At 42.0% G+C, this 22,833-nt stretch overlaps 1 protein-coding gene across 1 annotated transcript in view; it reads left to right on the plus strand.

Moving 5' to 3' along the window:
• The first annotated feature begins 103 nt into the window (after positions 1–103).
• colec12 (collectin sub-family member 12) overlaps positions 104–22,833 on the plus strand; it is a 53,244-nt gene continuing 30,514 nt past the window's right edge. The window contains exons 1-2 of the mRNA XM_036520713.1: positions 104–513; positions 8,325–8,375. Of these exons, the coding sequence (XP_036376606.1) occupies positions 507–513; positions 8,325–8,375 (58 nt within the window). The 5' untranslated portion in view covers positions 104–506. The remainder of the gene's footprint in view (positions 514–8,324; positions 8,376–22,833) is intronic.

Consider the following 22,833-nt stretch of genomic DNA (forward strand, 5'->3'; position numbering starts at 1 on the left):
CTTCACCTTTTCCCCTTTAAGAAGCGGAGACCAGGGGGATCATACAGATGTAAAAAACACGTGGTTCAGCCGAAAGCCTGCAGACTCGGGACTTCCTCTTTAGTTTGACATTTTTGTGGTTTTCTGATTGTAGCCAGCGCACTGGAAGGAGAGCCATCAATAACCCAGCACTTTTCAGTGCTGCAAACTACTGGCTTTCCGAAGAAGAAGAAAACGGGAATATTGTTTTCCACAGGCTCAATAACAGAAAACGGTCTGCAAACGCTATTCTGGCGGAACTATGGGATTTTGAAAGGATGCTGGTGGCGATCTAACTAGTGCCGCGCTCGTCTTTTGCTAAACGTTGGAAGTTGGAAGGTCTACCTGCTCGATTTCGGAACATTTGTTTTCTGCAGAGTGGTACGCTCGAGGGGAGCCTTTTTGAGCTAACGGTATAGAAATGATCAAGAAGTAACACTCTTCAAGACTCCCATCTCTAGTAGAAACGTACAGCTTTATAAAACACAATGAAAGGTAGGTAACCGATACAAAAAAACCCTATTTTTATGCGTGCATCTAAAATTGGGCAATCGGCCTTCATCATGTAAATGCATTGTCTTGCTAAATTTCCACCTCTGTCTTTCTCTAGAATCCTTTCCCTCCTTTCTTCTGAAGAGCTTCAGAGTGAACGTTAATAAACTGTTGCCTGTGTGACACATCTGGTTGCGATTAACGGCCCGTGGAAGTTAAACTGCGTTGTGAAATTATTTGGCATCTCTTCATTACAGCATGGATCCAAGAGAACGCTTGCGATCATAGCACGTACGACATTTGAACTGCACGTAGAACTGTTCAGATGAGAAGTGTTTTGGAGGATTTATGTGGACAAAGCACTAGTCAGAGTGAATGCTACTTTATATCGGAACTTTTATCATGTTTCATTCGCAATGTATTTTTTCCAAATTACTATGTTACAATAAAAGTGAAGCAGTTTAAGTGTAGTCAAAGTGTAACTTTATGCAGTTACACTATCCCCATCATAGACCCTGGATAGACACGTAGAATTGGGCACACAATTGCATATCTAACAGATATTTAGCGCTACATACTCACATAACGGTTATGCGAAATGGGAGGACAGACGTTTTATTGTTAATTTACTGGGTTTCCCTTCGCCTTCAGTTTCTCGAGGCAGTAAATTAAACGATAGGAACAGATTGAGTCAGAACTGTACACCGCAATGAACAAACGTACTGTACTCAAGAACACTGGCTGAACTCAATACGCTGGTCCATTAGCTACCTGCAAGGTCCCCCAGCGTGCCTTGCCCAATTTTCCGGGAGGAGTAATTGAAGGCAGGCTGGACATTCCTCAGCTGGATTCAGATGTGTGCAGTCGCAACTTGTATACATTTAACGCTCAGGAAAACATAATTAAAACAAAGCACCATGAAGATAACACAGCCCCAAAGTAAGATTGGCTTCGGTGTTGTAGTAGATGCGTGTCATAAGTACCTTTGGGATGAATGTGCTGTTCACTCGTTTGCTCGAGTGTGGTTAAAGTTTTTATTTTTTTTTTTTTTGGACCAAGGGCAATTGTTACAGATATGTAGAATAAATGGTCATATACACTGTCTTCTATAATTTTATCTTACCAGGACAGCTACCTTTTTCCCGTGTGCCGTTTCTGGAGAACTGAAGCAAAATGAGCTGACATGCGTAATTGTTTCCATGTGTTTACGCGGAGTTGTACCTTTGAAACTAGCGGGTTTATACGGAACGCTTCTGATGTAGTCTGGTGATACAGTGAAAAGCCAGGCAGATTTTCTTGGTTAAGGCTACCACTTTTGTTTCCCATTTTGTTTTGCAGCAGTCAAGAAACTGAATCCGAAGATTACGTAACGTTATTCGATCGAGCTAAAAGTGTGTCACTCGTCATGCAATTGCGCTTGAATTTGTGTTGCATTGAGACCCACAGTCGATATCATTCTAAAGTCGTTTTACGTTTTAACGTGTCGACTAATAAAATAACAGATGCAGTGATCCTGGCGCAACATTGAAATAGATGTTACTCCCCGTTAGTTTTAAAATTAAGCTGCCACCTGACAGTGCTGTGGATCGTGTAAAGCTGATAACATGCACATATATGGGTAAAGGGTAAATGTGAGTTAATTAGGGGCCTGCCAACCCAAGGGTCTCTCAGAGGTAGGACATGACGGGCAGATAATATCGGGGGTATATTTGCTGTTATTCAGGCCTTGAGCATTATTCTGCACTGCCCTCATGTTCATACTTTTATTAATAAACAAATAAAAACAGTCCCTCACCTCATTGTTACGGATATGTGTAACAGGCTCATTCTTTATAGTTCCTTTTAGTATGACTATTACAGTAATGTGTTTGATGAGATGCTTAATTCATATGGCAGTATGTGAGCTTCATGGTTTATAAATAGCTTATTATTTTACTGTGCTGCTGCAAATGCTTAAAATAAAAAAAAATGCAGATGCACTGAAAGGCAAGGCAATTACACTTGGAAGAGCAGACGTCTTTATCCCCCCCCCCCCCACAACGTCTGGAGCGATTATTTAGATAACTCAGCGAGTAGGCCTAAACTGAAGCAGGTTAATGAAGGATCAGGTGACATTTCTGGCTGAGTCACACACTGACCCCCTCAAGTCAGGGGGACTGGTTTTGACTCTTTGTGCTCACATCTGTGAGTCATTACCATTGATGTTCTCCCTGTGTCTGCAGTCTCTGAAGCAGCTCTCCCGTACGGTATAATTAGGGTTTACGGTCATCCTGTCAGTGCCTCAGCCTGTGGGGTTTACAGGAGACACGCCCAATTTCCACCAACACGGAGGCCTGCGCAGGTTAGCAATTAGTCTGCGGGAGGCATCCACTGACCGGCGTTTGCAGGCCTCCAGCAGAGCATGGGATAAAGAGAAAAGGAAGTGTGTGCTTACTGGTTGTAAAAATTACATAGACGTTGCAGGCAAATTTCAGATTCGGCTTTTTTTTTCAATTTTTTTTTTTCAGTAAAATTGTTTTTTCCAACTTTCATTTTAATTAAAGGCAAAAATGTTGAACATACAGTTTGAATTTTGCCTTGTGTTTTCACAAATGTATTTAAAGGTTTACTCGTAAGTGAATCTGCACAACCATCGAAAGCAAGACTTAACAATTGGTGTATTTTTGTAGAGGTAACTGGAGAGTAATTTGTGTTGTATTGTTCAGTGACTATGCTGCCATCAGCACTCCCTGGTGAAGGTAACACTAGTACCAGGGCATGGAATAGCACTGGACTGCCTTGTGTGAACTTCTCTGCCTGCCAGTAGAACTTGGCTGTGTTTAGCCACCTCATTTTGAATACTGATAATAAATGCTGGCATATTGACCCAAAACAAGTTTTGTTATTTGTTTTTTGTGCAACCATGGAATGGCAAATAAGCCATCACCTTTTTTGACCTCGGCATAAAAGAAATGCATGAATCATCATTTGACTGGATTGTAATGCTGTGTTAATAATTAAAAACTGCTGATGCCCTAAATGTGTAATTCTATATTGAGTATAAACCACAAGACAGTCAGAATCAGGCCCTCTGCCTTTTTCTCAGCTGTGTCATCTTGTTTACAGTTCATCATGACAGGGCATTCTCACACAGTGGGTTTACATGGTGTTTAAAAATAAAATCTGCATTTCATCATAGTGAGTATGGCCTTCCACACTGCTCCTGCTGTTGCCAAACAGCCTCACTAAATGATTCTTGGGCATCAAATTCTAGTTAGATGGTGACGCCAGAAATGAACTGTTACATGGTTAAAATTAACATGGACACAAAGCACAGTACAAACGTATGCATAGCAAGTTACCTTGTGTGAAGTTTTATGTAAGATTGAAGAAAGTGGGTTAATGGTTCAACTGTTATGAGTTTATTATAGAGTAGCCAACCAGCCCTAATGGGCTTAAAGTCATGGAGGCTATGAGTAGGTGAGGTCAATGATTTTGCTGGAAAAATAGGATCTTTAAAAAAGCAAGATGTTTCTACACTCCCAGCAAGCTCTCATGACAGCATGGCATGAATCATGGTCTTGTGGACTCAAGCACCTTTTTCACTTTATGGTTCACCATCCATAAAAACACAAGACTCCATATTTTACTGGTTAGCTGCAGAACGGTACCTTTTTAAGGAATGTTAGCCACCTCTCATGTTTCTTTGCTAGTGATACTGAGAATAGGCAGGCTATATTTCAGATTAGCTGTGAACAAGCTCCGTAGCTTGCTACATTCTTTAGACTTACTTAAAATTTATTAGAGCAATTCCACCTGCAAGCCAAAGTGCCTGGTGAGTGTGGTGACTAGCAAATTGAGAGAGGCTTTTGCTGGCTGCGTAGCATATTCATGGCCTGCTGTTATAGGTAAATTACACAGTGCAGCACAACCAGGCATTTTGATACACACAATTGTGTGTTTTAGATTCTTTCATTTAAAAGCACCAGACAATTTTATCCATTCGTTGTAACAAAAAATATGTAATAGAAATTACAATATATCCAAGCCAGTTCAGGTTCCCAAGTACTATAGTACCCTGCTGTCAGATGTGTGTCATTCATATGTTGTCGTTGTCTTATACTACACCTGAAATTTCAGATCTTCCAAGATCCAGGGATGTGACACATGGGTCTGCCTGATTCGGGGGATTTTTCAGTTAAGCTGACACTTACCTGCAGTGAGGAGGAAACAGGAGATGAATAAATTATCTGACCGTGTAGCAGATAATAGAAAACACAAGCTGAAAAAAGCTTGAATGCTGATAGATTAGAAATCATTAAAGTAATGTAAAAGTAGAAAATAGTGATACAAGCAGGTACAGAAAATACCTTAAATGTGAATGCTGAGTACTTGTTCTTTGTGCCAGTGAAGAACAGATACTGCTCTTTATTTATTTTTTTATTTCTCTATTTGGTCTCATTGTTAGCAACAGCACCCAAGTGTTTCCCCAACACAATGTGTTTTCCACAGAGGAATAGCAGAATAGGAAGATGATTTGTCTCCCTCCTATGCATGTACCCTGAAACTGTAAGTACACTTGCACATTTCTGGGACACCAGCTAGTTTCACTGAAATTGTATATTAAGATTAAAAACTGTGGGGGGTTATTTTCAAAGTGCCAGCATTGTTATTTTGCAGTGGGGAATCTGCTTTTGGTACAGCTTACAGCAACACCATCAGAACTTAAGCTGCAATAACACAGACCCCTTCTAAACACATTTGTAAGTAGAAATTATGAAAATGTTGTTTTTGTTCTTGAGGGAGAGGTCAGATTCCCTCAAAAGAGCTGTGAGAGTATCAAATGAATTGCTTTATGCTTTCATGTATCTTTATGGACATGACAGGTGAGAGTGCACAATGTGACCGTTGGAAAACAGTCTCTAGATCTGAAAAAAAGATCATTCCATCATCTCATATAAGAGCAAACAGCCATGTCATTATGAGAAAAAGGATGACAGGCCCTATGAAGTAAACAGTAGATTACAGTTTTCTGACAGTTGTCCTGTCATTGGTAAGGTACTGTCAGTGAGGCATATTATTGGCTTATCTGAAACAGTCTTTTACATATGTTTGTTAATGCTAGGATCATGTGTAACGACTCTTATGTTAAACAGAAGCACTTACTCTATAGCACAGAAATCTCATCCCTTTAGAACTGATGCATGTTTAAAGGATTACTTTGATAACATTGCTTGAGCTATTTATACTGAAAAGCAGCACTGCTGGCGGTGGCAAGCTTGGTTGAGTAATGGTGTGAAGCAGAGCTAAGAATGACTGCAGTTTAAAACATCTCTTTCAATAATGAACCTCCTACGTAACCTCCCAAATACCTCAACATTTTTAATATCGCAGATTTTATTTTTTGTAGAAAATGGGGTTACTAACAAGGTACATCACTATACTCTACTAATGTTTGTATAAAGTCCATTAAATGTATATGTATGTATAGTATACTGTATATAATGGTCTATTTGCTATGAATTTAATGTTTTGTTTTTCTAAGGAGCCAGTGCCAAATGAGATAATATTTACCGTAACTGTTGTTTTGCTCTTAGAATTTTTTTCTAGAAGTGGTCCTCCATGGGCACTAGTCTGCTTTCTAAAATTAGTTTCAGATGTGCATGTACACTTACGTAATGCTCTCCTCTTCTATTTTGATCAAAAGTACAAAGTTGCCAGAAAAACAGGATGGAAAACAAAAAGTAATTTATTTTATTTACAGCGTTGATATGTGCGTTGCACAGTATGACCATGTCACATGTCAGTTGTTAAAGCATTAAATATGCTGTAGATTATTGAAATGTGTGAGAGAGTGCAAAAACATAAGCAGAATTACATAAGCACACTGCAATTTATGTCCTCCATTAAACAACATTATTTAGGGTAATGAAGGAAAACAATAGAAGTGGGACAGGGAGATACCCTTTAACATCATATATTCATGGTTCTCCTTAATATAAGTTCTCAACCTTTCCAAAGGATGTGTAGCTGGAAGTGCAAATGTAGAGTTTTCAGTAGATAATAGAGAGTTCAAGATAAAATAAAAATACAAACTGAATCTTGTTTTACCTGGAATTGCATTACCTTACTTTACCTTGAATGTTCATATATAGTTATGGATGTGCCCTCAGTAGCTACGACGGAAGAGTCGGTCTCATGTACAGTGTATGAAACATGCCAAACTGACTTAAAATGACTATTAAGTAGAAGTAGGGGGAAATGTGTGAACTAGGCCTTACATGTTCCAGTGCATGTTCATGTTTTCTGTCCTGGACCATAACATTGCCCTTGCAGGGCTCTCACACAGTAGTGAATTGTTTTTATACCCTCAGAGATCTGTCACAGCAGTGTACTGTTTCTTTATGGCCTCAGTGTTCTGTCATATTAGTATCTTGCTCTTTGTCCCCTGTAGAGCTCTCCCATTATAATACACCTGCAGAGTCTCCTCACATTAATGTCACATGTTTTTACATATGGACGAGGTAGTCGGGGAGTGGTCTAAAACAGAACATCCATAGCCAGCATAGGGATGCAGATAGCACCCGCACCCACTCTTCCCAACTGGAGCCTCCTAGGCAGAGGACAGGAAGAACACAGGAGCTGAATATCTGGTTGTAATAGAATATCTTTGGCAGTGTACTGCCTCGTATCTTTTAAGGATTCTGTCCTCGTAGTGCACTGCCTTCCTTTTGCAATGCAGCCTGTTCCCGAAGTTCTGTTTCTTCTCATGGATATAAAATGCAGTGCCCTGAAGGCTTAAAATGGAAGAGAACCCTGATAAGACAGCAGTTCCTGACATCAGGACATTGCGTCCTGTCTTCCTTTCCCTGCCCTTGGGTGGTTGTTTTCCATGCAAGTCATGAAGGGCCTCAAAGAACATGAGAGAAAAGATTGTGTTTCTTGGTCGGTTCTTTGTATACTTTTTGGTTGGGGTGGGTGAATCGCTGTTCCACCACTCTGCTCAGCTGGTTGCCCCATCCTTGGGGTCCTCGTGCCAGTGTTCTCGCTGACCTCGGTCTGCCCTTGCCGCCAGCTTCTGCCCTGGTGTCATGGCAGCCCCTGTCGTTATTGGAAACAGTTGTGCATTATTTTCACTCACCGCCGACAGTGACATGTAAACCATCTGAAGTCACCCCCCATCCTTTCCCATGAGCCCCCCGGCCACATGAAAGGGGTTTATTTGGAGCCCTTGCAGGGTATGAGATGAGTCCTGAACCCTTAGAGACTGTTCCAGGAAGGGGATGCAGTGAGAGCAGTTATTTTGAGTGTGAATCTCTAGCACACATCGTGTGCTGGCTTGTATGTAGAGAGCTCCAAGGAGTAGAGTGGCTATATACTTTACTGCATGTTTTATTCTCAAAATTTTCATGTTTGTGTTGGGTCAGCACAGTGTGCTTTTCATAGGCAGTATCAAGAACATGATTCAAGTTCAGTCTTTTTATGTTTTATTCAGCGGACTTTACTATTCCATCTAATGAGCAAGTTGTTACTGGTGGAGAGCCTATTACAGCCAAGTTGTTCGTGGTACTTTGTTTAATATGTAAATATTATTAGATACAGACCTATCAGTTAGCCACTAAAACATAAATACATTCCTTAAGAAATCTTTTAGCCTAAAATAATCAGTAACTAAAATTCCCAGTGTTTTGGTGTCATATTATATATCCCAACATCATTCAGAGATATCAGAACATATCATCTGCGGTGTTTGAAGTGATTCATGTTCCTGACCGATCTTGATCTCAGTTCTTCTCCCACTTTGCTGACATGTTTGTTTCTGTTCATATCCGCAGACGATTTTGCTGATGAGGAGGAAGTACAGTCCTTTGGATACAAGAGGTTTGGTAAGTTACCACAAAACAGAACTCCCTTTTAATATTACCATTGTGCAGTGATGGTGTCACTGATTGTCCTCAAAGCCCTTCAGAACTGAGTGTGCTGGAAACATGTGGAGGGGAGCAGGGAGCAGGGAGCGGGGGCGTGGGGGAGGCTGGGGTGGGGGTGCTGTCAGAGAATGGGCAGCCAGGATAAAGACTTTTCTTGGGGTTAACAGGAGTGGTATTCTCCCCCTTCACCACGTGACTCATAAATTATTGCATTTGTCACTGACCTAGATTTGCACTGCGTAAAGGATGATTTCTGTGTGGAATACAATGTTGTGAGTCTGAGGACTTGTCCTAACATCTTTTTAGATTCAAAGGAAAAAAAATATAACCCAAACATTGTAAGCTGAACAAAAGGCTGTAGATTTTAGAGGTGTTCAAAGACATGTCAAAGACATGTGGATATGTGGTGGAAAGTCAACATCTTGACACAGAGAACTGAGTTGGAGTAAACACCCAGACAGCCACAGGGAATGCAGTGCATTTTCAGCATTGGTGAGTCACAGCCCACCACAGGCCTCACTGACTTGTCCGGGGAAGACAAAACTGAAAACTTTGAAAAAAGTTTGAAAAAAAATACACACCACATAGAGCATGGAGCCACATATTCTGCCGCATATTCTGTGTGAGCACATAAAAAATTGTTGCCTGCACATGAAGGAAAAAAAAAACAGGTAAGTCATGGCGGAGCTTCCCTGATCAAGAATGCATGCGCCCCTCTGAGGCCTCCCTGCCTCATCCCTCTTGATAGAACACAGGCCTTCTCTGGCTGACCTACCATCACATCTACCCCATTCCAAGCTCTGAGTTTGGACTCCTGTCATAGATGTTTCGGTGCAAGGGGCACAGCAGCTAGTCAGGTCTGGGCAGGAGGAGGCCATTATAGTAATTAAATGAGCCAAGATGCACCCCAAAGTGCCTGTAGAAGGGGGTCACGGTGACTCACCATCTGCAGTAGGGCTTGGCGGACTGGGAGAACAGAGGGGGCGTAACAACGAGGGGCGGGCGGCGCTGTTTACCCCATCACCAGTGGAGACGGACAGGGCCGAAGTCAGACCGCGTTTAAAACACAATCCAAATAATTAAAGTGTCAGTTGGAGAGGAAGTGTCCTGTTTATTCTTTGCCTAGTGCTGGGGCTTAAGTCATGATTCAGATTAAAAGTGGTGGGATTCTGCCAACATTAGCTTTCTCTTTCCGTTTATTCAAATGATCTCGGGATATGATGAATGTCTTAAAAAAAAAAACCCTGAGACAAAGGACTTGAACTTTCAGTGGCCATGATGTTCTTGGCTAATGGAGGCTGCTGGCAAATGTATTGATGCACTGCCTTATCCTACCAGTAACTGACCAGTAGAAAATGAGAAGACACATGGGCAGGAGTGAGTATTTAAATCAGCAAAAGTCTGAAAAAATACTCTTTTCTTGTTCTTGTCTCTCTAGAGACTACATGAAGGATCAGAGCATTGTAAGTAATAGTTGTTCCCTGTGCCCCTGCATCCTGCTTTAAAATTATTTTAAGGATAAAAAAAACATGTTTACACATAAAATGCTGTGTAGGTGTTATAACATGTTATCCTATCAAGTGTGTGAAGACTTGATCCTTTATTTTAAAATGCAGAAAGGCAGAACTGTAAAACAAAAAATCTACTTTTTAATTGAATGATGAAAAACTATATATGGATGCTCCAAAACAAAATTAAGCAATAAAAAAATAGAAAATCTGTAAGGAAGCATATGCAATTAACATTGATTACAGACTAGGACATACCAGTAATATTTTCCAAGCTTTCAATCCTCATCCTTCAGCAACAAGGTGCTTTTTATGATTTCAAATGCTGATTATTCTTGCCTACAGATACAGTGTAGTGTACACTGGTGAAATTCACCCAGATTCCAGAAAGAATAGAGTTGCTCAGGTAATGCCGGAGGGAAAGGTAGATCAGACCATCTGATCTAGTAACCATCTGTTTATCACTTATTTAATGCTTGAGGAAATATGTCAGGCTGCCCAATAATATGCACTACAGTTTGTGGTTTCTTAGACATTTTGCTGCTCTCCACAAAAATGGAATATAGTGAAAGAGGAATTGCCATAATTCCTTCTTCTTGTACAAACCAAACATTAACCTCACATCCTTGCTTAATATAATTGATTAGGTTTTAAATTAGGTACTGTATGTTACTGGAACAGAGACCCTTAGCATTTTGTGCTGTCAGTGAGGGAGGGTGAGCTGAGATGTAATCAAACTGTAAGCCATCTTTCACATAGAAGCAAACTGCCTCTGATCTTTATTGAAGCAAACACCAGTTTCCATATGATATGCTACAGAGTGTAAAGACAAAAAAGACCATTCAAAACAAAACAAATATACATATATGAACATGGTATAAGACACCACCAATAATACATGGCCATAATAACATTTTATATTATTATTGGATAGAATCTTTCACACTTCCATATACAAAAAAATAAATGCTCCCTTTGCTGATATAACATCAGTGGCTAAGCAGAGATTTTAAACACCTTGGCATACAGTGTCCAATGTAAATGGCGAGCTGTTATCTTTGATGGGGTTTTAACCCCCCCGATGTGGGGTCCAGTCATAAGATGACAGCAGCCTCCGGGGGAGTGAAGAGTCTAGACGTGTCGCAGATGTCCGCCTGAACTTGTTCATTTCAGACGGCTCAGCATAATGGGTCGAGGGCTCAGTGCAGGCTGGCAGCACGCCAGCCACCTCAACCCCCCCCCAGGTGGGGTCATAAACACAGCGTGATGCTGTTACTTTCTTGATGGATGAGGTCCCACTCTGGGCTCCAGTGAGTACAAGGAAGAAAGTTACGGTGTTAGTGGTGAGTGTGAAATATGTGGGAATGGCTTGATTGCCGTTATTTTATAATGTTGGGCCTCTGGTCTCAAGTGAAGAAGAGGCCGCTGGGTGAAGTCTTTTATTGCGGTTCAATTAATTTGAGCTTTACTTAATCAGGAAGAGGAAGTCATTTTTCATTTGTTAAAACAGACTGAGAAAACAAGGAAGGGGAGGGATGCACAGGGGTGGGCTTGGTATCAAATGCTACACTGAAAAAGCCAGCTCATGGTGTTTGGCCAGGACATCAGAGGTAGCTATTTGCAGAGAGTACTGTCAGATCTTTAGCTACAGAGGAATGAGTGCCCCCTACTTATTCTAAATCTCAACCTGCTGCAATCTATTATTCCTAGGACTTTTTTATCCAAGTCCCACCCAACCGTAGACTCATGTAGCTGCATGTAAGTGAGGGTTGTTAAGGTGAGGTGGCTGCTGAAAAAAGCCAGGCCCACAGGCTCTGATAGACTTTTCTGAGTAAACAAAAACACTCTGACTGTAGGATTCACTTTGTCAGACACTTGGTTTCTGTCTGGCCTCTTCTCAGGTCTATTCCAAGTCCCACAGCCTCTGGACTTCAGGAAGTGCGGATCCGGTGACACGTGCAGCAGCGTCCCCTGACCGCTTATGGAATCAGAATAACACGTTAACTTACCTTGAGGGCATATAGCACACACGTTGTTGAAGGGCGCAGGCAGGCCTCAGATGAGCAGTTTGTCTCGGCCTCTTAAAGTGAGACATCTCTGGGCTGTGAAGAAGTGCTCCTCTGGATGAACCCGACCTTACCTCACGCCTTCAAAAGCTGACCGAAATGAGTGCCTTTGGGTCATATTGAAGCTTAGGCCGCGATAGCGGAACATGTGTTACACTGAGGCTTGGACGGCCACACGCTGAAATGTGTTAATGGCCATTCCTCCTGCTGAAACAGTTACTGCCATCAACTGACACATGTGCAGACCCACTTCATTCCCTCAGCACTTCACTAAATGTCGGATCGTGAGTGGGAGGGGCGTCGGCAGGGGGACTGGGTTCGAGGACACTTGACAGAAGAGATTTCAGATGGTTTTCACATCATTCTCGCTTGCCAAATGGAAACAAGCTCGGCCTTACCCCTGCAGTCTTCTAGACTTCTGCATATTTATTTATTTTTTCACCGGGTCGATGTAGAGGTATCCCTGAAAAAATAGGATTTTTCTGCTTGTGCAACACTTCAGAGCTCGCTTGCACATAGCCATTAAAGCAGGAACTGGATCTGCTTTGAATGGGGATTTCAGAAGATATCACCAGTGTGGGCATTTACCCTCTCGCACATGATCTTCTGGATGCAGCCAATCATGTGGAAACGTACCCACTTGTATCCTGTTTCATGAGAGCAATTAGGAAATGTGCCTTAATGACCATCCCTTGATAACAGGCAGGAAAAATAAGGCTGATGTTTGAAAGCAGTTAGTGCTGAGTGGTTGTCTTGGTTTACCTACTCGAGAGAACCGTATTGAGGCCCAAGGCCTCCCCACAAAAAACATCTGCGTTTTGTACAGCCCGGCCTCCCAGGGATGGTGTAAAACCCAGAGAGTGCTGATCTGTTTCCTGCCCTTGTTATGATTTCCGCGGTGCAACCTTATATACCCCTGGACTCCTAGGCCCAGGTTCCGTGCCCAGGTCCAGCTGTGTCAGCAGAACAAGTGGTTCGGTCCAGCGGTTCCTGCTGGCAGCGCGAGCCGCCTGTTCCAGCCTCCCCCTCCTTCGCACGCCTTCTCTCTCTGGGAGAACTTAGCTGTGGTTAGTGAAATGTGAAAAATTAAGGCTCAGGTTCTGATTGAAACCAAATGAGGAGTATGGACCTGTCATACGCTTAACATTTGCACATTACCTACTCTTGCGTTTATGAACCTGTTTTTGCCTTGACCTTCCTTCAGGGAATATTACCACTGAGGCAGCGCAAATGTAATTTTTTTCCTTACTCCTTGAATCAACAAGTGGATCAAACTTTCAAATAACAGAGTGTGTGTAATTATCTTCACTTTTTTATTAAGAGTGAAGTGTAACACGAGGGGTTGGGGGGGTTAATATGTTTATGTTGCACTTGGTTTGTGCTTAACGCTTGTTAGAAACAAGTGGTTTTCATTTCTCTTTCTAGTTGTGAAAGAATGCCATCTTTGCAGTTTGTGTTTCATTTAATTTGAGGAGAGTGTTGGGACTCCCCCAGCTGGTTCCCTCTCCTACACGATCTGTGTATTTATTCTTAGTATCAACACACTCACTTCTGGCTTCGAAGAACAGAAATGAATTCTAGTTTGGTAAAATGCAGTCAATGATGAGTGACTCTTTGCTGTTGTATATATGTGTGTAGCGTAATATCCTTTTTTTTCCTGTAGAGCTGGAACATGACTAGCACAAGCTGGAGCCATAGATGGCTGACCTGGTACAGCTCAACTGTGATTCCATTGCATTACCCACAACTAGTGCTGTAGCAAATGACGTCTCTCTCTTCATGCTGATGTCTGCCCAGATCAAGAGGACTGCTAGGACTTCCTGCAGTCAGAATGGTGATGATGAATGCAATGCAAGACAGATATTTTCCAAAAAAAAAGGGCCTCACATTACTACTTTCTGCCTCTGTTCACTACCTGTATGATCCCTGATGGAGCAATGCTCCTTTCTCTCAGGGCTGACGCTTGTGGAAGCAACGTAGTCATGCAGCTTGCTGACTCCACCACAGCTTGCTTGTTAGTACACCAGCAGCAGTAGCTCAAAGGGGCCTAGCTGACACAAGTTGACACTCCCAAAAATGGAACGCCAGCTAGGAATATGCACTTTAATGGTCAGCCTGGTTCCAGCTATACAGTGGAAAAGTACTGTAATTTTTACCAACAGTTTTCAAGTGTGGCTTCTGTTCGGTCATCAGCATAAAGATGTGTATCACATCGCTGATTAAGAAAAGCGCTCATTCTTTTTACTATTATGTATTTCACTTTGTAGTCCTACTAGTGCCTGACACCCAATCCCTCTCCTCTGTTGAGTCTTATCTACTGTGAGAGGTAAGACTGGAGAAGGCCGCATCCCATCACATTGCATTTAGGACAAGTCTGCATATCTGGAATCTGTACTGACTAAGTGCCCCATGTCAGCTGCCAGATGCCTGACAGAAGTCATTACACAAGTCTAGATATCAGGAGGAAAAGACACTGTCTATTAACACTTACAATCTAATCTCATAACCCCTATCTAGACAGTATGAAAGACAAAATATGTTACCCACATGTTATTGTTTGAAGTGAGATTAGGCATGCTGTCAGATTTGAATCCAGTGCTATAAAATGACAGAAGATCAAGGCAAATGCCTTCTTAATCATTGCTTGGAGTTATATTCTTCCAAAGGACTTGCTTTGAACATGCCATAATGGAACTGATTCTCAGAAAACACTCAAGTATTTAATCAGGCCACTATACCAATCATATTGCATGTTTTGATGCTACAAGGATTGATGAGATTTTATTTGACTGATGTATTTTTAATGCCATAGGATTTATTATTAAAACTATTCCTTTTAATTATATTAATGTTCAATAATCAATCATTCTCTTCTCAAGTTCTAAAATGCCCTGTGTTGTTTTGATTGTTTGTAGTCATGTCCTTCTTACATCCCCTGTCCTGATTGGTTGATGATGAATGTAAATGTCTCGAGTGTCATGGATTTGCTTTTAGTGACGCTGACAAAATAATGACTCAAGGGTTTGAATTGTGGTTGCTGCTAAAAAAAAAAAAAACAAAGCAAGACACACAACATGCAGAGAAGGAGGCAGTCGGCACTGATAGAGGCTTTACGCAAGTTTACTTAAGACAACAGCCCCAGTTGCTGGAACGCTGCTTCGCAGAAAGTAGGCCACAAGATTTCCAGAGAGGGCATTAACTGTAAATAACCTGGACTGACTCAGTGACCGTGTGGGGTCGTCCACCTGTGCTCCTCCCGTAAAAGTACCGGGGCTTGAAAAGTACTTATGACGCTCCAGAGACGGACCAGGACCTCAGTCTTGGCAAACCATTTACATTTTTGGAAAAAACAGAGGGAAGCAGGAAAGAAAGAGGAGTTCTGGCCCTGTGCAAAACGCCCAGGGTTTTGCAGCCTGTGAACCTAACAGGCTCGTCCACTAATCTGATTAGGACACCTTGCCAAGGTGTTTCATTAATAGAAGAAAATACTGTACTCTCTTGAATTAGCTGTCAGCCGTTATTTGCAAGGCGGCTGATGGGTCACGCTAATTTGGTTTGAAGGGGATGTTTTCATGAGGGTGTGCTGTTGTGTTGATTTGGGGTCTGTTGGGTTTGTGTGGGTGATTATAACCTCACTAGCCATTACAGTAATGAGTCAGAGCACCAGAACAGGCATAAGTGCAGTTTGGTTGCAGGTGTAGATTGCAGGGTGTACAGTAGATGTCACTATAAAGATAGCAGATATGTGAAGCCGTTAAATACCAGGTATCATGTTCCGTGATATCTAATTGAATAGTAGTTCCCATTCTTGGAGCAGAAGTATTATGAAGTGGAGTGTATTATACACCCTCCCTCAGTCACCTTTCAGGATAAAACATGCAGTAGGTTTTTTTTTCTTTTTTAAGTGGAATATCAGATAGATGTGGTTCTTAATATTATACTGTGTTTACTGACTTACAGATATGTTGTTTGTCTAGCAGCTAGTGCTGCACACAGAATCACAGTTTACCACCTTGCAAGCATATAATGAAGTGCTCAAACACCATCCATGGGTATCAGTGGGCTAAAGTGTATCACAAGTGTGAAAATCAGAAATGACCATTATGTAAATGAAATGTATTTCTTTCCCTCAAAGCTTGAAGTAATTACAGTTCCCATTGGAGATATAGAGTAAATGAAAATTGTACAGTAAGTTATCATTTGTCCTTTTAGTTCTTTGATGAGTACCTTTACTGGTGCTGAAATATAGTGAACCATGTTGTAAGTGTACCTGCTGAGTATAAATACTGTTGGTTCCCCTTGGAAAATTAAGATACCCCTCACTCGTGTTTTCATGACTTTAACTTAAAAAGACTCCAAAATCAACGTCTGAGCCTTAGCAGCTACATCCGCTGTTCTGCTGACACAAAGAGATTCTCTACCACAGTTGGTCTTATTTGTCCTTGGTCAATTGGGTTGCAGGGCTCCTTTTAAAGGTTTGCAAGACTTGAAGACTGTCACACAGACCATGGTAACATCATCCACTGTTTGCTTGTATCTTTTCCTATAATTCTACATTTTTCCCGTGTTTAAAACCCTACGTGCCGCTTTCATTTCAAGCACCTCAGCTGAAATTTAAATCCAGTTGTTAAAAGTCAAACAACGACAGGCTCTAACTTATTACTAGTTAAGAATGAAACAATCCAGTGTCACAAACGTATTCATTTCTTTTTCTTGGGAATAGAAAGGTCCACAAAGAACAGTAAAAAGAGGCACTTTTTAACTTGGGCTGTGGGCCCCTGCATGGCTAGAAAGATGATATACAGTGGTTTCCTGTTCTGTAGGGGAGAAGGAGAGGAGATGGGGGGAGGAATATGTAGAGAGGGGATGGATAGAATGATAGCATTGATGCTGAATAGAATAGATTAGAATAGATAAGAATGGACGAACAAGAGGTGCAAACAGAAAAGTCTTAAGTGTGCAGAGAGGAGTGAGACTTCACAAAGAAAAAAAGAAGAGGAGAAAACTTTCTTTGGTGACAGGCGAGAAGACAGAGTACAGAGGGATGAATGAGGAGACCCATTTCTGTGACCCGTGAGACAAGATAGCACTGCTTACATATTGCAGCTGTATTCAAAGGCTGGGGAATGGGCTTGGAGGCAGAGAACTCGTTTTCCTTGTGTTTGAGGTTCAGATGTACAGGAAGAGGACACCCCTGTTTGTGTAACTGTTTATATTTTGAATAATTAATGCCCTTCAGTGGTGAAATAAATGAGTGCCAGATAAGTAATATTAAAGTTTTAAGTGGTGTAGATATTAGCTTGACTGATGATGTGGGTCTTCAGATGTTCATTACAGAAAAAAGGGCATTTCTTTCCACATTTTTAAAATGACGATTTGTCAGAACCATCACTTCACAGAAGCAAGGCAGTTTGAGTTATGAAGGTCTCTTTCTTATCACACAAAATTTTCACATTTACATATGGGCCCAGACAGTAAATTTGGATGGTTTATCTAACACAGCCATAATTCAGGCCTGTGAAGGGGAATACTCCAAGAAATGCTGGAAACTGGAAAGAACGGCATGTGGAAAATGGCCCGAGATCATGGTGGAATACATCTTTTTTTTTTTTTTTAAAGATGTACAGACCTTTTCAGAAAGAGTTAGCAGATTCTTGGTACTGCATCAGGCCTTGTCTTGACTTGACCTTGGCTTTGTCAGCAGAGCTCAGTGAAGCTGACAGTAAGGCCCCATTTCCCATTCCACTAGGGTGAATCCACCTAAACCTCAGCATCGCCCCCTCAAGAGCTCTCATTTTCAGTCATTCAGTTAGAGTGCATCTGAGAGAGGTTGAAGCAATCTTAGCTTAGCACTGTAACATACCTGTCACTCAGTAGCCCCTTTTCCACTTTTTGTGTAACAATGTTTTTGTTTTGTAAAGATTTGTGTAACATTTTTTTTCATATGTTTTCCTGTTGGTGGGGGGGTGCAGTGGGGCTTTATATATGTTACTAAGTTGTTGGAAAATGCTCAATTTTTGCAATCACCTTATTTGTACTCTGATGATGTAACATTTTGCTGATCACAGTTTTGGTCTCAGTCACTCTGGACCCACTTTAGACTTGTCTTTGAACTGTGAAATTTGGAATCAAAGATGGAAGATTCCTCTCTTCAATGTGCTGATAGTACTTGACTGCAGTGGTGGAGGCTGAAGTGTTCTCCTCTGCACTTTTTGTTGAGTGCTATATGGTTTCCTGTTACCTTCTTGGATGCTACTCCCAGCTAGCAATCAGGGTGTGTTGCTTTGCTAAGTTTGGTAATATTTAGCACAAACAGAGCATCCTGCATTCACGTGTGGCTCTGTGTCCAGTTAGCTGGCACCAGCATGCATTACAGGGCTGGAACAGCACGTCTCGTCATCATGTTGCACGGGTCAAAAAAGAAAATGGGGGAAGCATTTGGGATCAGAACTTGATACATCCACCTGAATCCAGTCCTGACAGTGGAAAAGGGGATAAACTGGCTTGTTAGTTAGAGGCTGGCTGCTTTCCTCTTTGAGTGCAAAACCATTCATATCAACAGTTCAGTTGTTTCATTGTTGTTGAAATGCATAGAGCAATATAGCCCAAGTATCTATGCATATGCTAGTTTCCAAGCTAAGTAACTTGGAAAGAGACGGTATATTCTATATTCTGGAAGTGTTCTTAGGTCAGCTATAGGCACCAAAAGGACATCAAAAGGAGGGCATACATTTGAGAGACTCTGAGCTTGTCTGACATGGGTCAAGTGTACCTAAGTGTAGGCAGTGGAAATGTGGCATAAGAGAAGGAAACTCGCAGAGCACTCTTGAGAGCTCATTCATCACCACCATTCTGCCTCAAGGAACAGAGAGGTCTGATAGCTTCTGTCATGAGCACTAACAGCACCACACATTCAAAATCAAGACAGGAAGTGTGTTGGAATATCAAAACTGTCAATTTGCTAATTGTTGTTTTTGACATTTTTGATAGAATAAAGGCTTGGTCAGTAGTTAGGGCCAGTTGATGATAATGATCTACAACTTTATGGACTTTACAGTCACTGGAGTAGTAGAACATACACCAGCCCATGGCTCCCAGTGGTCTGTCCCCTACATGTGGCTGATTCAAAGGAAGCTCATAAATGACCTTCTCTCAAAGCCAGGCCTCATTGTTTTATCTAGGGAAGGGAGGGCAAGGCCAGGAATGGTGGGGGGTCATAAAGAGGGGAGGGGGCCATCCAGACCTTATCAGCTGGAGAAAATATTTCCTTTGATGGCAGCTGAAATTGACCACAGCCTGTCTGCACCTTAGTGATTACTTTATATAGGTCCCCGATATCTGAAAATACTTTTTCTCCCGTTGTAGCCATAAGTTGTAACATTGCCCCAAGCTCCTAACTTTGTGACATCTACCCATGATTTAGAGGGGTACAGTGTTCCTCTACAATTTATATACATATCAAATATGGCCCTGATGTTTACTGTCCTTGCATTGCTGTGATCAGTGCAAAAATGTTTGCGTGAGTGTGTGTGTGTGTGTGTGTGTGTGAGAGAGAGAGAGAGAGAGAGAGAGAGACCGAAAGAGGGAGAAAAGGGGAGGAAGTGTTTGGAAGTCTTTGTCCTGGAAGCAATGCATTGTTGCTGGTGGTGGGGAGACACCGTTACCTAGGGAGCCATTCAGTCAGTGAGGCAGTTAGTTTGTATGGCTGCTTCCTCCAGTCCACCTTTGGTTGTGCTCTGCAAGAGTGCACAATATGAAAGCAGTGTAAAGTATTCCAGTATAACGCATTCATTTTGCCCTAATTCAATAGACTGGTACAGGCTAATACTCATAAATTCTCTATTGCTTTAGAGAAAAACTGGGAGTATGAAACAGATTATGAGACTAACAGGGATCAAATAACATAGAAACGTGTAGCAAGCAGTTTTTTAAAAGAAATAAAAAAGTGATTAAAAGCAGGTGGGGAACTCAAATAGGGGTATATTAATGAGGTTTGTCTATGCCTTTCCCCACACCTTATAGGGAGCTGTCATATCACAGGGTGTGTGCTTATTCAGGTGACAGAAGCACTGAGGGCCTCAGCTTCCAGCAGAGCCTGGCTCTCAAATCACACATATGTAAACCATGAAGCTGGAGGATTTTTTTTTTCTCGTACCAATAAAAGGCAACTGAAATCTTTTTTTTTTTTTTTTTCTCTGGGTCTGAAACATTAATGAAAGAAATTTACTCTCTAGCCAGCCAAAATCAACCCAGCACTTCCTGGACTGAGAGAAAAAGAAAGGAAGTGGAAAAAAAAAAGATATGCGTTTTATTCCAACTCTCAGTCAAAGCCTTAATGACTATCACATTTTCAGACAGGGCCAAGATAGAGGCAGAGGGAAGGGCTTTGTTGCCTTCTAGTATTGTTTTGTGCTTGTTTAAATTGATCCAGAGCGACATATCCAAATGGAAGAATTAATTAAGATCACAACATAGACGATTCTTGAATATTCAAGAAAAAAAAAGTAATTACAAAGCCATTTTAAATTTCCTGAATCATTGTGACTTATAGCTGGTTTTTGCTTACTTGATATTACACACTGTGCAGGGCTGTTGTTATGTGAACAGCTATACCTGGTGAAGGCACAGCAGAGCAGGTAGCGGCATTTGAGCCCTATGGCGTGACAGCTGTGGGACTAGGGAGGGGCCCTTATAGCCTGCATGCTGCATTGATAGACAGCACTCATCATTTTCCTGAGACGCCCTCCCCCTCAATTCCGCACTTCTAGCCCAGAATCGGAGTCCAGCTCTCTGTATATTACTGTTGTCTCTGCAGCGGTTCTGAACATCCGGACCTCACACAGCCGAGGGCCACCACAACAGAGGTTCCTAGGCGAGCACCACCGCTCTCAGGAATAATAACACAGACAGACACACTCAGGGGATGCTGAGCTTTCTCATTTAGGAGAAATTAATATTGTGGCAGAACTTGTAAATGTTTTACTAAGCCTTGAGTACAGATGTCTGGTAATTCAATGCACTCCAGCAGCAGTGGAGTGTGTAACTTCATTGAGATGCTTTGTTCAAGATACTCAAAGGGGATCATGATTCTCAAAGGTTCTCAACAATTGAATGACTGAAAGTTGGTGTGGAAACCAATTAGACTGCCCTCTAGAGTTCTCAAAAAATATTCAAAGTTATGTGTTCTCTGAGTTCGTCATGAACACTTCTTAAAATTATTTTTCTGTTTCAGATTTAAATTTCCAGTAAGTGACATTTATTTTTCTGTGCGATTGGCTGCAGCATATGTTTGATATTAAGATAGAGTCTTTTGAGGCGCTCAGGTCTAATTGGTTAAACTGTGGAATGATGTCTGAAAGCGTGCCCCTCTCTGGTCTGGCTTGTGTCAGCGTGGGCTTTGGCGAGCGCGGGCGCAGCTCCTCTCCAGCTGCGGCCGCAGACGGCTCGCTGTCATGCCGACTGACAGGCCACGCCTCCATATCCAACCACTGACGTGGCGGGCCACCCAGCGGGACAGGCCAACCCAGAAAACCCCCATGCTGCACCAGCGCAGATGGCCCCAGTCTTGTTGCAGCCCTCAAAACATATCCCTGGGCTCCGAGCATCACGCATGGCATCGCCTTGCATGTAAGTCATTTAGTGATGGAGAAATCCAGGATTTGACAGCATTTTTATGTGATTTAACATCCTCAGCGAGGTTTTTTTTTTCCCCCATAGAACGTGCGGTGGTTTCAGTTATTTGAATATCCCTGTGGCATTGTATTAGAAAGATTTTGTAATGAAACACTTTTGTGTGGCACTGTGCTTAGCAGAGGGGATGTGTGCTGCCATGAGGTACAGTTGACCCACCCGCAGATAAGAGGGATGACTTTACTCCATATTGTGTCCGTGTCTTTAACCTGTAGCTTTAGACTCTTTTCCCATCTGCACACTTGATAGACGATGGCATGCAGTCCCTCTCTACTACTTGCTTTAGGTCGTTGGCTCCATAGTGTTAACATTTTATATGGAAAGTTGCCTCTCTTGATTGAAAACGACTGTCTGCTCTCATCGAATGCTTTAAGATTATGCCAGAGAGATAGAGTGGTTGTGGGCATTCAGAAAGGCATCATAGTTGGTTTTGCTGAGCCGATGCCAGATCATTCGAGCTTCACACTAGGGGGGGTGTACCCGATTCGCTTTCTTTGATCTCCAAACTCTGCTCTGCTTCTCCTCACAGTTTGACATGACAGACCTGCAGTTGAGGGCCTTTGAACCCCACAGAAATATCCCAGCATTCCCAAAACAAGAGATTTCTCCACCAGCCAAGTAACACTCCTGGGAGTATCTCACTAAAGCATAAGACATGATGAAGGTGTTGATTGGGGATACAAAATACAGGCTTTTACCCAAGATAACCATGGATTGTGGATAAGGGTGACAAAGCTGTATTCATTTTTCTGGTAAAAATTCTCCATAGCCACAGTTGGCAGAGGACTGCCTTGTCAGGTTCTGCTCAGAAATGCGAGATACCGTGAGTAATAAGGCATGACAGTGGGACTTATTACATCGTAACCTTAAACCCTAAACTTAAACCGCAACCAACACCACAGTGGTGTGTGCAGAAACCAGAGGGGAATGTTGGTTGCAAGGGAATGCAAGCATCTGCCATGCACCAGAAAATCCTTGCAAAACCAGTGACGCCACTAATGGCTTTAGTCAGATGAACCGATGGTGATGATTATAGCAAAGGGATCTGCATCAGCAATCTTATAAAAACGTCATATGGGACAGGCTGGTTGGGACAGCGGGCCGTAGGATGTGGGCAGCTTCCAATAGGATGTAGTGATAAGCTTGACCTCT

This window comes from Megalops cyprinoides, chromosome 2 (genome assembly GCF_013368585.1).
Source record: "Megalops cyprinoides isolate fMegCyp1 chromosome 2, fMegCyp1.pri, whole genome shotgun sequence".
In the NCBI taxonomy this organism is placed as follows: Eukaryota; Metazoa; Chordata; class Actinopteri; order Elopiformes; family Megalopidae; genus Megalops; species Megalops cyprinoides.